We start from the raw sequence: 12517 nt of genomic DNA on the forward strand, positions 1-12517 counted from the left end.
AATCATGGCAAATCCACATTGTTATGGTCCACAATAATTCACCATATTGATAAGCTTGATAACAAGAAATATAGTCAAACAAACGGTAAGGTTAGGCTTTCTGTTGTCTAAGAGCTTTACACTGATAATCTCATTTAATCCTTATGAAACCTCTATGAAGTGTGCAGAGATATTATTAAAAATGTCACAACCAGTAGAGTAATATATATGTCAATGCATGGATCAGATATTTAAAAATATATTCCACCACCCCTGGTTTATATCTCTAAATAAACTAAGATGTTATAAAACTACTCAACAAGTGATATAAGTTTTTGAGCAAATCTTTAATAAATTATTCTAATAATTTCCAAAATTTTGTTGATTTTTAGAAATAGTTGGTATGGTGTTTTGAAACAGGGCTCACGTTCCAGGATGATTGGACATGGGGAACTGCCTTGAATTTTTCCAGTGAATTCCTTGAAACTGGTGGCCATTGGATAATGTGTAATCTCGATAAATTGGAATTTCTCTTCACACCGGTTGTTCCTGGTGTTGAATCCTCAACTCCTGATGAACAAAAACAATGATAAAATTTTTAAGTATTCCAGCCCTTATAATGTTGTTTGAAATTTTTCTATATCCAAAATTTCTGTTATCTTATATTTCTAAATCACAAAAAATCATTTAATCCATTGGTTTAATTTCACTTATCCTTCCACAGAACTTTACAAATACCATTTAGTAGTGTCAGGATTCTATAAATTTAAATGACTTTAGAATTCATTTTCACTTTTGCCCTCAAATAATAAATGTATTTTTATATAATTTATTTTAAAGTATTATATTTTCTCTTGGAATTGATACTTTATTTTGTTTTGTTACAAGAAGTCATGCCATATTTCTTCATTGTTATAGCATCTTCCACTTCTCTTTCATTTATCAAACTAACCTTGTAAATCTGAAAGTATTAAAATCTCCACATGATAATAAAACTATAGATTTATAATTTTAAAAATTCCACATGAAAAGATGTTCAACGTCACTAATCATCAGGGAAATGAAAATCAAAACCACAATAAGATATCTCCTCACACCTGTCAGAATGGCCATCATCAAAAGGACAACAAATAACAAGTGTTGGCAAGGATGTGGAGAAAAGGGAACCCTCATGTACTGTTGGTGAGAATGTAAATTGCTGCAGCCACTATGGGAAACAGTATGGAGGGTCCTCAAAAAACTAAAAATAGAACTGTCATACAATTCAGCAATTCCACTTCTGGGTATTTTTCCGAAGAAAACAAAATAATAATTCAAAAAGATATAGGCACCCTTATATTCATTGCAGCATTATTACAACAACCAAGCTACAGAAACAACCTAACCCGTCCATAGACAGTTGAATGGGTAAAGAAGATGTGATGTATATACACAATGGAATATTACTTGGCCATAAAAAAGAATGAAATCCTGCTGTTTGCGACAAACTGGATGGACCTAGAGGGTATTATGCTAAGTGAAATAAGTCAGACAGAGAAAGACAAATACCATATTATCTCACTTATAGAATATAATATTACAAGCCAATTATACTTTAATTTAAAAATATAAATAAATAAAAGTATTAAAATTTCTGTTAGAATATCCCTAATTAAGCATAAAACTCCCTAAAATGTTTCCTTTTCCAAAGATTTTACCATTTCCGTTAAAATGAACAGGCTTCATAGTTTCCAGACTGCGGCTGTAGCACTGCAAGTTCTCCATGAGGTCCAATGGCCTTCCAGTTTTCATTGTCTCAGTTCCCAAGTCTTGAGATATATTACTTAATTCTCTCTGATGTTTATTTGATGAAAGAAGGTAAATTAAAAGTTTGTCAGGCTTCTTCCTCTTCCAGGGATGGTATTTAGAGGCATTCAGGATGATCCAGCATTTGACATGCCGTCATAGGCTGTTCCATGATACAGCCTCTAACAAAACCAGGCTGTCCCGAACCCCTGCTAACAGAATTGTTTACCTTTATACCAAGAAGCTTGAGAAAGCACCAAAATTCGCATGTGGTGTGCCCAGGCTGACTTCGAGGAGTTCGTGCCATGAGACCTAAAGTTCTTATGAGGTTGTCTAAAACAAAAAAACATGTCAGCCGGGCCTGTGGTGGTTCCATGTGTGCTAAATGTGTCCGTGGCAGGATCAAGCGCGCTTTCCTCATTGAGGAGTGGAAAATCATTGTGAAAGTGTTGAAAGCACAAGCATGGAGTCAGAAAGCTAAATTTTAAAAATGAAGCGTTGGGACTTCCCTGGTGGCTCAGTGGTTAAGAATCCACCTGCCAATGCAGGGGACACGGGTTCGATCCCTGATCTGGAAGATCCCAGATGCCGCGGAGCAACTAAGCCCGTGTGTCACAACTACTGAGCCCGCGTGCCTACAGCTTCATGCTCCACAAGAAGAGAAGCCACCGCAATGAGAAGCCTGCGCACCGCAACGAAGAGTAGTCCCCTCTGGCCGCAACTAGAGAAAGCCTGAGCGCAGCAACGAAGACCCAAAGCAGCCAAAAATAAATTAAAATTACAAAAAAAGAAGCTTTTTTGAGTATGAAAATTTTTTTTTAAGTTTGTCAGGAAAATACTTTAAGATTGACATGATTCACATCTTTAATTACATCACTCAGAGGTGACTATAGCGGGTTCGACACCACCTGTCTGAGGACGGGTTCCTGAGCAACAGAGCCTGAGGTGGAATTCTTGAGCATGTGATTTACCAAGGGAGTGATTGAAGGAGAAGGGAAGGGCACTGGCATGTAGAACGGGACACGGGAAGCAACTAAGCAAAGATGAGGGTTCAGCTGAACTTGACGCACTGTCTGCTCCCATGGAGTGATGTGGGATGTGAGTTGTGCCATGGGGTTTGGTCCATCTTGTGGCCAGGGAGCTGGGTTTTTACCCCTCCCCTCCATTGTTCAGTCATGATCACGGGCCTGGGGGGGTATGTGCCTAGGACCACTCAGGCATCTCTGGACAAGCTGTCCTCCAGGGAGGATGAGCCACTCCACCCAGTCCAGAGGAGGGGAGTGGTGCCTGCCCGACAGGACTTGTCTAGAAATAGCTTCTAAAATCTTGGCTGAAACTCCAGATTTCCCAGACTTCCTCTCTACCCTGCTCTAGTATTCCTACTCTGTACAAAACCCGGTAAGGTTTTCATGAAACATCATGGAAACCATATTTCTCAAGCATGGACAGTAACATTTGGATATAGTATTTCACATGTTCCTTCCCCTTTAAGAGATGAACAAAAACAAGTGACTATTTTTGAAGACTTGAATTTTACATTTTAATTTAAAAATACATGTTAGGGAAATAGTTTCAAATTTTGTTTTCTTATTTCAATAGTTACATTTTACAACAAGTAGGACCATTAATTTAGGTCACAGTGATACACCCATGCTTTTTTATTCTTTTTTGAAATTCATTAGTTTCATGTCTAAAAATACTTAACTGTTTAAAACTATACACTAGATTGTGTTAAAAATTCTGATAGCAGTTTCTGAATATTCTCACTTGCTTTATAGATATAATTTTGATTTTTACATTTCCAGAATTTTTATTATTTCAAAAACCTACATGAAACAGATTTAAGGTATTCTTTTCATTATTTTGCTCACTGGGTTTGTAGAATTTATCAGAGCAATGAGCTTTGCCAGAACAAGATTACCATTCTGATGAAATATATTTAGCATTTTCAATTTTTTACATCTGAGCCCCATTTGTTCACAGCACAACTTTAAAAAAAATTTTTTATTTTATTTATTTATTTTTGGCTGCATTGGGTCTTCGTTGCTGCACGCGGGCTTTCTCCAGTTGCGGCGAGCGGGGGCTACTCTTCATTGCAGTGCGTGGGCTTCTCACTGTGGTGGCTTCTCTTGCTGCAGAGCACGGGCTCTAGGTGCACCGGCTTCAGTAGCTGTGGCACGCAGGCTCAGTAGCTGTGGCTCGCGGGCTCTAGAGCGCAGGCTCAGTAGTTGTGGCACATGGGTTTAGTTGCTCTGCGGTATGTGGGATCTTCCTGGACCAGGGCTCGAACCCGTGTCCCCTGCATTGGCAGGTGGATTCTTAACCACTGCGCCACCAGGGAAGCCCCCGCAGCACAACTTCTGAGTTCTATTCATATTTTTTGTTAGAATAATTAAATTGGTTTTCATTCCAGAAATAGAAATCATTTGCTTTATTTTGTACTGCTTCTTGTACAGTGTAAAAAGACATTCTGGGCTGTTCTGATTTGAGCAGAAGATGTTCTGGGCTGCAGTTCACTATTCATTTCACTTCTGATTTGTTCCCACAGATTCTGTACTTGGTTGAATAGTGACCCCTAGACTTCATACCCACCCAGAACCTTAGAATGTGAGCTTATTTGAAAGTGAGGTCTTTGCAGACGTAATTAGTTAAGATGAAGTCATGCTGGTATCCTTATAAGAAGGCAGCTTTGTGATTCATCGTAGGGGTTAGGGCTGGCAGGGACTCCACTTGTTCTCCAGTTTTCCTGCATCAAGATGGCTGGGCTGCTGCTGAGGAGGGGTCTCCATCCCTGGGCTCTGGAGTGATGTCAACTGACCCCCTACCCCCTCTCAGGGAAAGGGGGTGCTGAGGATTCTAGGAAGATCCAGTCAGTTCACAGGCCAGTTGCCAGCCTCACCCTCCTTGTCCTGATTCTTCTTGGGACTTGCTCTACCTGCCCACATCTGTGAATAGTGAGCTTTGGTGTCCATTCCTGGACTGGGCTGGTGACCGCCCAATTGTGGGGGTCACCACTCAGGAACAACACCATATATGAATAGATTCACCAGGGCCTTTTCTACCTCTTGGAGCTTGCTGTGCTCTCATCTAGAGTGTTTCAAGGACCAACGGGAAGGATCTAGCACTTGCTGAACATCTCCTGGCCAGGGGTCAGCCCATCAGATGGGCCAACTCACTCCATCTTCATAATAACCCTATGGGTTGTTCTGTTTCACAGATGGAAAAACCGTTCAGGAACAGAGCTAGGTCTCCAGCGTAGAGGCCTAGCCACACTGAGCTATGGGAGATTGTCGTTAGAAGACTAAACACGTCGCCCTCCTCCCCTACATGATCAGTGAGGGGATCACAGGCCCACCCTCAACAGAAAATTCACTTTAGCGTGTGTTTGACCCCTTATATACTTGGAAGAATTTTGCAGCGGCTTTTACAACACCAGCTAACATCAGAATTTCTGCATTCGCATCCAGAGCTGTGATGTGTAGACCTAGAATCTTCCGTCTAGAGCTACAAGTGTGCAAAGGTAGGCGCCCAGGGGCATCCATGCAGTTTTGCCTGTAATCATGAAAAATTACAAACACCTAAATGCCTATCAATTGGGAACAGGTTGTTTAAATTGTAGGATGTTTTTGACATTCTGTTCTTTTGTGAAACAGCTTTTTTGTGTGATGTAATTCACATACCATAAAATTTAAAGTATAGAGTTCAGTGGTTTTTAGTATATTCACGAAGAGGTGCAACCATAGCCACGATCTAATTTTAGAACATTTTTATTACCCTGTAAAGAAATCCCATACAAGATATTTTGGAGCCATTTTTTAAAAACAGAAGTAGTTCTCTGTGTATTTAAATGAAAATATATGCATGATGCGCAAAAGGTTAAAAAAAAATCACGTTGCAGAAAATATATAAGGTATCCCATCTATTTATAATATATATCTAAACATTTTTTTTTAATATTTATTTATTTTGGGGGGGCTACATTGGGTCTTCGTTGCTCTGCGCGGGCTTCTCTAGTTGTAGCAAGCGGGGTCTACTGTTCCTTGCAGTGCACGGGCTTCTCATTGCAGTGGCTTCTCTTGTTGCGGAGCACGGGTTCTAGGTGCATGGGCTTCAGTAGTTGTGGTGCGTGGGCTCAGTAGCTGTGGCTCGCGGGCTCTAGAGCACAGGCTCAGTAGTTGTGGCGCACGGGCTTAGTTGCTCCGCGGCATGTGGGATCTTCCTGGACCAGGGCTTGAACCTGTGTCCCCTACGTTGGCAGGTGGATTCTTAACCACTGCGCCACCAGGGAAGTCCTAAACATGTTTATATGTTCATTCATTCATTCATTCATTCACTTATTTGTATATGCATAGAGCACTCTGTCTGGAGAAAGGAACGAGGAAGTTTTATTTTAAATACCTTTTATATAGCATTTAAAAAAATTTTTTTTTTATTTTGGTCGTACTGGGTCTTAGTTGTGGCATGTGAACTCTTAGTTGTGGCACGCATGTGGGATCTAGTTCCCTGACCAGGGATGGAACGCGCATCCCATTCATTAGAAGGCGGATTCTTATTTATTTATTTATTTATTTGTTTATGGCTGTGTTGGGTCTTCGCTTCTGTGCGAGGGCTTTCTCTAGTTGTGGCAAGCGGGGGCCACTCTTCATTGCGGTGCGCGGGCCTCTCACTATCGCGGCCTCTCTTGTTGCGGAGCACAGGCTCCAGACGCGCAGGCTCAGTAATTGTGGCTCACGGGCCCAGTTGCTCCGCGGCATGTGGGATCTTCCCAGACCGGGGCTCGAATCCATGTCAGCTGCATTGGCAGGCAGATTCTCAACCACTGCGCCACCAGGGAAGCCCCTTATGTAGCATTTTTATGCTATATATTTTATACAGTAGTTTTACATCAGTGCTGTGTTTCTACTAGAAATAATAACCAAGGGTGAAATAAGCAATGAGGGTGTCCAAAGCTGATAAAGAAGTGTTAGAAGTGATTGGTACAAATTTAAAGGTAAAAAAAAAATGATTTTTTTGTGTGTCTAACCTGATATTCCATTAGATGGTGCCATTGTAAAATTTCTGTAATTTCAAATGGGCCATGGAAGGACTGGGCACACCCATTAACTGTTTCTGCCCGTAAAGACTTATTATTGTTGTTGCTTGCTTTTCTTTTAAGTCACTTGAAAAAGAAAAAAGTTAAAGCCCCCTTCAGTAATACCCTATTAGTTCAAGCCAATGGGAGTAAATGAAATGAAGTACTTATTAAAGGAATTTAATCATTAGATGAAAAATACTGTCAAATGCATGTAAAACGGGCTCTTGGGGCAAGTTATTTTCTCTCAGTCCTATAAAAATTCGCCACTGATACTCTGATTACCAGAAGTGCAAAATGTTGTCTGCTACTTTGGAATTTTCCATATTCCTGAGCAGGCTGGGATTCCTACCTTTTCTCCAACGACAACTCCTCCATTACTTCTCTGTCCTAAATCTCATTACTGGGAAGATTTTACCCATATAGTAATAGCATTTACTAAGTAGTTAAAGGTTTTTCTGTTTTGTATTTATGTATATATGTATTTGATCAATTGAAGTTCTTAACAGACAAAGGGACGGCCTTGCTGGGTTGATATAACTCCAGCCAAAAGCTGGAGGAACTTGAACTGGGTGGTAGAAGCAAGGGCCCTGGGGCCAGCCTGGCCCTGTGGGCAATGACTGTAGCTGTACCGAACTCACGGGACTGAGCCACAGTGCATGTAAATCACATGTTGCACTACAACAAACACCAGTTACTATCATCGGCATTTAATTCAGCATGTGCCACCGTATCTTCAGACAGCCACTTGGATTCTTTCACTGACCTACCCATCGCTCACCCCGGAATGCACAAGCTGAGCACTGTTGGCCTGGGTTTACCTCTGGGCTGACAGTTACGATGCTCACAAGTGCTTCTCTTCCCTGCTTGAAATGCCCCAAATCACCTTGTTTATACTGTTGGTGAGCTAAGTAAGGGGATTTTTAGTTTTACAGCTTTACAAATCATTATGGAAGCATCCACTTTTGGGGGCCAGTTTTCGTGAAATCCTCAGTACTGAAACGGTACCACAGAAGTAAAGAGCACAGAGTGGAATGTTGATGAGTCCTTTTAATTCAGAAAAGAGTCAGTTTGCAGATCTCAGATGGGGTGAATCTGAAGAACAAATTACTGTAATTTTGACATTTGGTCAGAATTTGGTACCCGGATTGCTTACAGCCAGACCTACCAGCAGGTGGCTTCGTCTGTACTAGGGACAGGTGCAAATGCGCCAGTTCTAAAAAGGGAACAGGCTCTTACCAGATCGCAAAATGCAATTCTGTAGACAAACCCCATAGATATAGGAAAATTAATTTTATCGGAGGAGGTGAAAAAAATTCTGTCCCATAAGAGGGAGAGAAGAGGAATTGTTCTCTTTGCTTTTAATGGTATTAGTGTGTGTTGTGTGTGTGTGTTGGCAGGTAGGTGCATACTAGGCTTACGTTCTTTAGATGGTGACCTCCTTGAGAGCAGGGAAGTGTCGTACTCATTGCCCCCCACCTCACCCACCCAGCCTGTGCAGGGCATTCAGTGCCCACCCAGCTGATGAGAGTTGAATTGCTGGGTAGCAATTAGCAAGGAATGACTTTAGGTGGGGGTGACTTTAGTGTTTGGAGCTCCCAGCAAGTGGAGGCCTGCTCCAAACTCCAAACTCCCTGGTTTGCCCTACGGTGTTTCTTGCCCTGAGGTCTTGTCCTCTTTCAGGCCCCAAGCCCCAGGAGAACAAAGCTGTAGTGACTGTTCAGATTTCCTATACTGGCGATCTCTATGGGTTCCTGGGCTGGTTTTTTGGGGTTTTGTATGTGTGTGTTTGGTTTTTTTTGCCAGGGGTGAGAGTGGGGAGGGAATGGAGAGGGTATCCAGAAGGAAAAACTGTACTTTTCTTTAAGCGCCAACATTATTCTAGGCACTGTGTTAAATTTAGTAGCTAAGCGTAACTTACATGCCATAAAATTCATGCATTATAACTGTATACTTCAAAGACTTTTAGTTAGGATCTGGCGATCCTAACTGCTAGGATGCCCAGTTAAATTTGAATTTCAGGTAGACAACAAACATTTTTTTAGTGTAAGTATGCCCCCATAGGAATATTTGGGATACACTTATACTAAAAAGATTATTTGTTGCTTTTTTGAAATTCAAATTTAACTGAACAGCCTATGTTTTTATTTGCTAAATTTCAAAACTCTTCGTAAATATATAGAGTTGTGCAACCATCACCACAATCTGGTTCTAGAGCATTTCCATCACCCAGAAGTTCCCTCTTGCCCATTTGCCATCAATCCCTAATCCCTCCCCAAGTCCCAGGTAGCTACTGGTTTGCATTTTGCTTTTATAGATTTGAGGAAGACTGGGGTGGGGGTGGGGGGGGTTGTTTGTTTTGTTTGTTTGTTTTTGTTGCTGTTTTGTTTTGCTGCAAAAAGCTTTGTTGTTTCTATTTGGTCCAGGGCTTGGAAGAGGGCTCCAGGGTGATTAAAAAACTGCCTAGTAGCTGCAGAGAGAGGCTTCAGCTGTTACACAATTTAGTTTAAACTCTAAGTATTTGCATGAAGAGTTTGGTTTCATTTTTCCTGAATGTGAAACCACAGAGAAGACTGGCCACCCCATATGGGGTTTGGTTTGTCTTTTGTCACACACCTCACAGTATGGTGTGGTAAGTTCTGTGAGACCCAGAAAACAGGTCTCTGGGGTGCAGTTATGTGGATTATTCGAATCTCTCCGTGTTTACCGACCACTTGGGTAAACCGCCTGTGGTGAAGTCTGAGAGCCGCCGGCCCTCAGAGGGGGGCCTTTCCAGGCCCAGCCAGGGCAGGGCAGGAGGATGCCCAGTTAAATTTGAATGTCAGGTAGCCAACAAACATTTTTTTAGTGTAAGTATGCCCCCATGCAGTATTTGGGATACACTTATACTAAAAAGATTATTTGTTGCTTATTTGAAATTCAAATTTAACTGAACATCTATAAGTTCAGGTGATCTGAGGAGCCATTCAAGGACACTGCACGCTACACTGGTCGAATGCTGGTCCTTGGCTACCTGGGCCCAGTCTTGGAGTGACTTAACTAAATGAAATATTACGTGTCAAGGAGCCTTACACTGTGCCTGGTGTGTGTAGCTGAAAACAGCCTTCCGTGAATTCAGAGTTCATCTGACACATACTACTGGAGACCCAGTGAGGCCTACAGCATCTCCAACTGAGAGTCTGCACGAAAGATGGCCCCTGCTTTAAGACAGGTAATGCTTTAACAGGCTGTGTTTACTGAGCACTAGCTGTGTGCCAGCATTTGCTAAGTGCTCTGTGTGTGTTAACATCTAATCCTCACAAACGCTCTAAGGCAGATACTGCCATTCTCCCTATGAGAATGACTGTCATTCTCCCTGTGAGGAAGTGGAGGCTCAGAGAGGTTAAGTCCCCCAAGGTCACACAGCTCATCTGGACCTAGAAGAGCCTTTTCTTACCACTGCTCTGTGCTGCCTCACGTAATGACGTGGTAAATTCTGTGCAAGCCCAGAAAGCGAGGTGTTTGAACCATGGGGAAGCTTTCCCAGGCATCTCCCCTCAGGGGTTAGCTGGCCAAAGAACTGGGGAACGGCATTCCAAGCAGAGGGAATGGCATATGCAAAGGTAAGAGGCAAGAGAACGAGGCACGATGAGGAGTAACCAATGAGGCCTGGGACAAATATTTCAGAGCATTTCCCAAAAACTGGAATTTTCCTTGGGAAAAATTAAAAAGTCTAATTTTAGTAAGGGAAAGAGTCTCAGGTGAGAGCCCTGAAGACCTTCAGGAGCAACTTGCAGCAAGTACCTTAGATTAGTGAGCTGTCTCCGGCCCATCTCTCTCCCTCACCAGGCGTGCTTTTCTGCTGTAAAAAGGCTAATGATACCCATATGTGTGTGGCTCACATACCAGAACCCAGAATCCTATAGGGCTTACTGTAAGATAATGAAATGGAATAATGTGGGTGACATACATGGAGGAGTTTTATAGTCGGCATGTGGCCACACAGGTGTGACGTAGTGCTGGGCCCGCCAGGTCGCCCAGGCACCTGTGCCCGATGTACACCTTTAAGAGGAGCCTAAACCCCTTCCCTTCCACTCTCAGCAGCAGAGGGTTTTCAGTGTTGATTTCCAGCTAGCAGGCACCTCCTCTTTCTTCCTCTACCTGTGGTTCTGGAGGCTCAGCCTGGAGAGGTGCCAGGCATCTAACTGACTCTGGAGCTGGGATTTTTTTGCAGGGAGCCAGAGGAAAGGAAAAATCCTCTTGCTGACTCTCCCTCTCTGGCTTCCCGGTGATTTATCACTATGGAAACGGAGCTCTTTTCCTCTTTGCTGCGGGCTGGCTGGGGGTGCACATTGTTGGTGCCCTTGCTGCACAGATCAGAAGTTCCTTCCTCTTTCCTGTTGCAGAAATGCCACAGTCACCACCGTTGTCCAAGAGCTGCAGCTCACACCTGAAGAGCTCAGTCTTGGGAAAAACAATCTCATTTGATTCCCCAGGGGTCCTGGGGGCCTTCTGGGTAATCGGTGGGGGCCTGAAAACAATGCCAGTGTGAGAACAATGCAGCCTCCAGGGCTGAACTGGGGCCCTGCTTTTCCCCTTCCTTCAGCTTTCCTAGCTGCATTTTAAAAATGGATATACAGGCAGACGCAGGTAGTCTGTATTGTGTTAGGTTGCAGTAAACTCAAAGTGCCTTTGTGTGGGCAGAACCTTCTTTGAGGGCAGGGCAGATGTGACTACAGGCAGGCCTGTGCCCACCCACTTATGGAGACCCCAAGAGAAATCTGTTCTTGGAGGGTAAGACTTGCAGATGGAGGGCAGATGTGGATACAGGGGAAGGGAGAAGCAGATGCAGGGGAGAGGGGTATTCAGAGGAGACTGCATACCTGTGTCATCATCAGTCACTTGCACATCCACATGAGGTTTCAGGTGCTGTCAGCTGGAGGCCTGGCTGAGAGCTGGCTCTGCTGCGGTTGGTCCAGCACTCAGGCCGCTCGTTAAAGGCTGGTGCCTGGGGCTCTTACCTCGCTGTCCAGTGGTTAAGACTCCGCGCTTCACTGCAGCGGGCACGGGTTCAATCCCTGGTCAGGGAACTAAGATCCCGCATGCTGCCGTGGGCACGGCCCAAAAAAAGGCTCGTGCCTGGGCTGGAGCACCGTAGGCCTAACATCACACGTACTGGGCTAGGTCCTGGGTACAAGGACACAGAGCATGTGGTGAGCAGAGATCCCAGAGACAATGAAGGAAGCTTCCTGGCCAGGAAGTCCTGAGACAGCACCAGATCCACTTTGGCTTCACGGGCAGGTCATGGCCAACCTCAGGGACCTTCTCTGTAAGTTGACCTAAGGAATATCTCTCCCAGCCTCGTCCTATGGGAGGAAGAGGGGGCTAAGGGCACCTCACATTTATCCATTTCACTGTTCAAGAGGGCCCATCAAGAATAACTGTCTAGGGACTTCCCTGGTGGTCCAGTGGGTAAGTCTCCACGCTCCCAGTGCAGGGGACCCTGCTTCAAATCCCTGGTCAGGGAACTAGATCCTGCATGCTGCAACTAAGACCCAGCGCAGCCAAAATAAGTAAGTAAATAAATAAATAAGAATAACCGTCTACATGGAACTGGTCTTGAAATTATCTGGGAGGGAAACACTTCATTTAGGAGGAGCTGGTGCATTTCAGTGCATCTCTAGGATAGTATTCAAAAACCCC

The 12517-nt window shown here is 43.6% G+C and overlaps 1 protein-coding gene across 1 annotated transcript; it reads left to right on the plus strand.

The window, feature by feature from the left end:
• The first annotated feature begins 1897 nt into the window (after window positions 1–1897).
• Window positions 1898–2252, plus strand: LOC136139032 (large ribosomal subunit protein eL34-like). Its single transcript, XM_065897956.1, is given in 2 exon segments — window positions 1898–2037; window positions 2039–2252. Coding segments are annotated over 2 exon segments (354 nt in total).
• Window positions 2253–12517: the final 10265 nt, after the last annotated feature.

The sequence above is a fragment of the Phocoena phocoena genome, chromosome 19, assembly GCF_963924675.1.
Source record: "Phocoena phocoena chromosome 19, mPhoPho1.1, whole genome shotgun sequence".
Classification (NCBI taxonomy): Eukaryota; Metazoa; Chordata; class Mammalia; order Artiodactyla; family Phocoenidae; genus Phocoena; species Phocoena phocoena.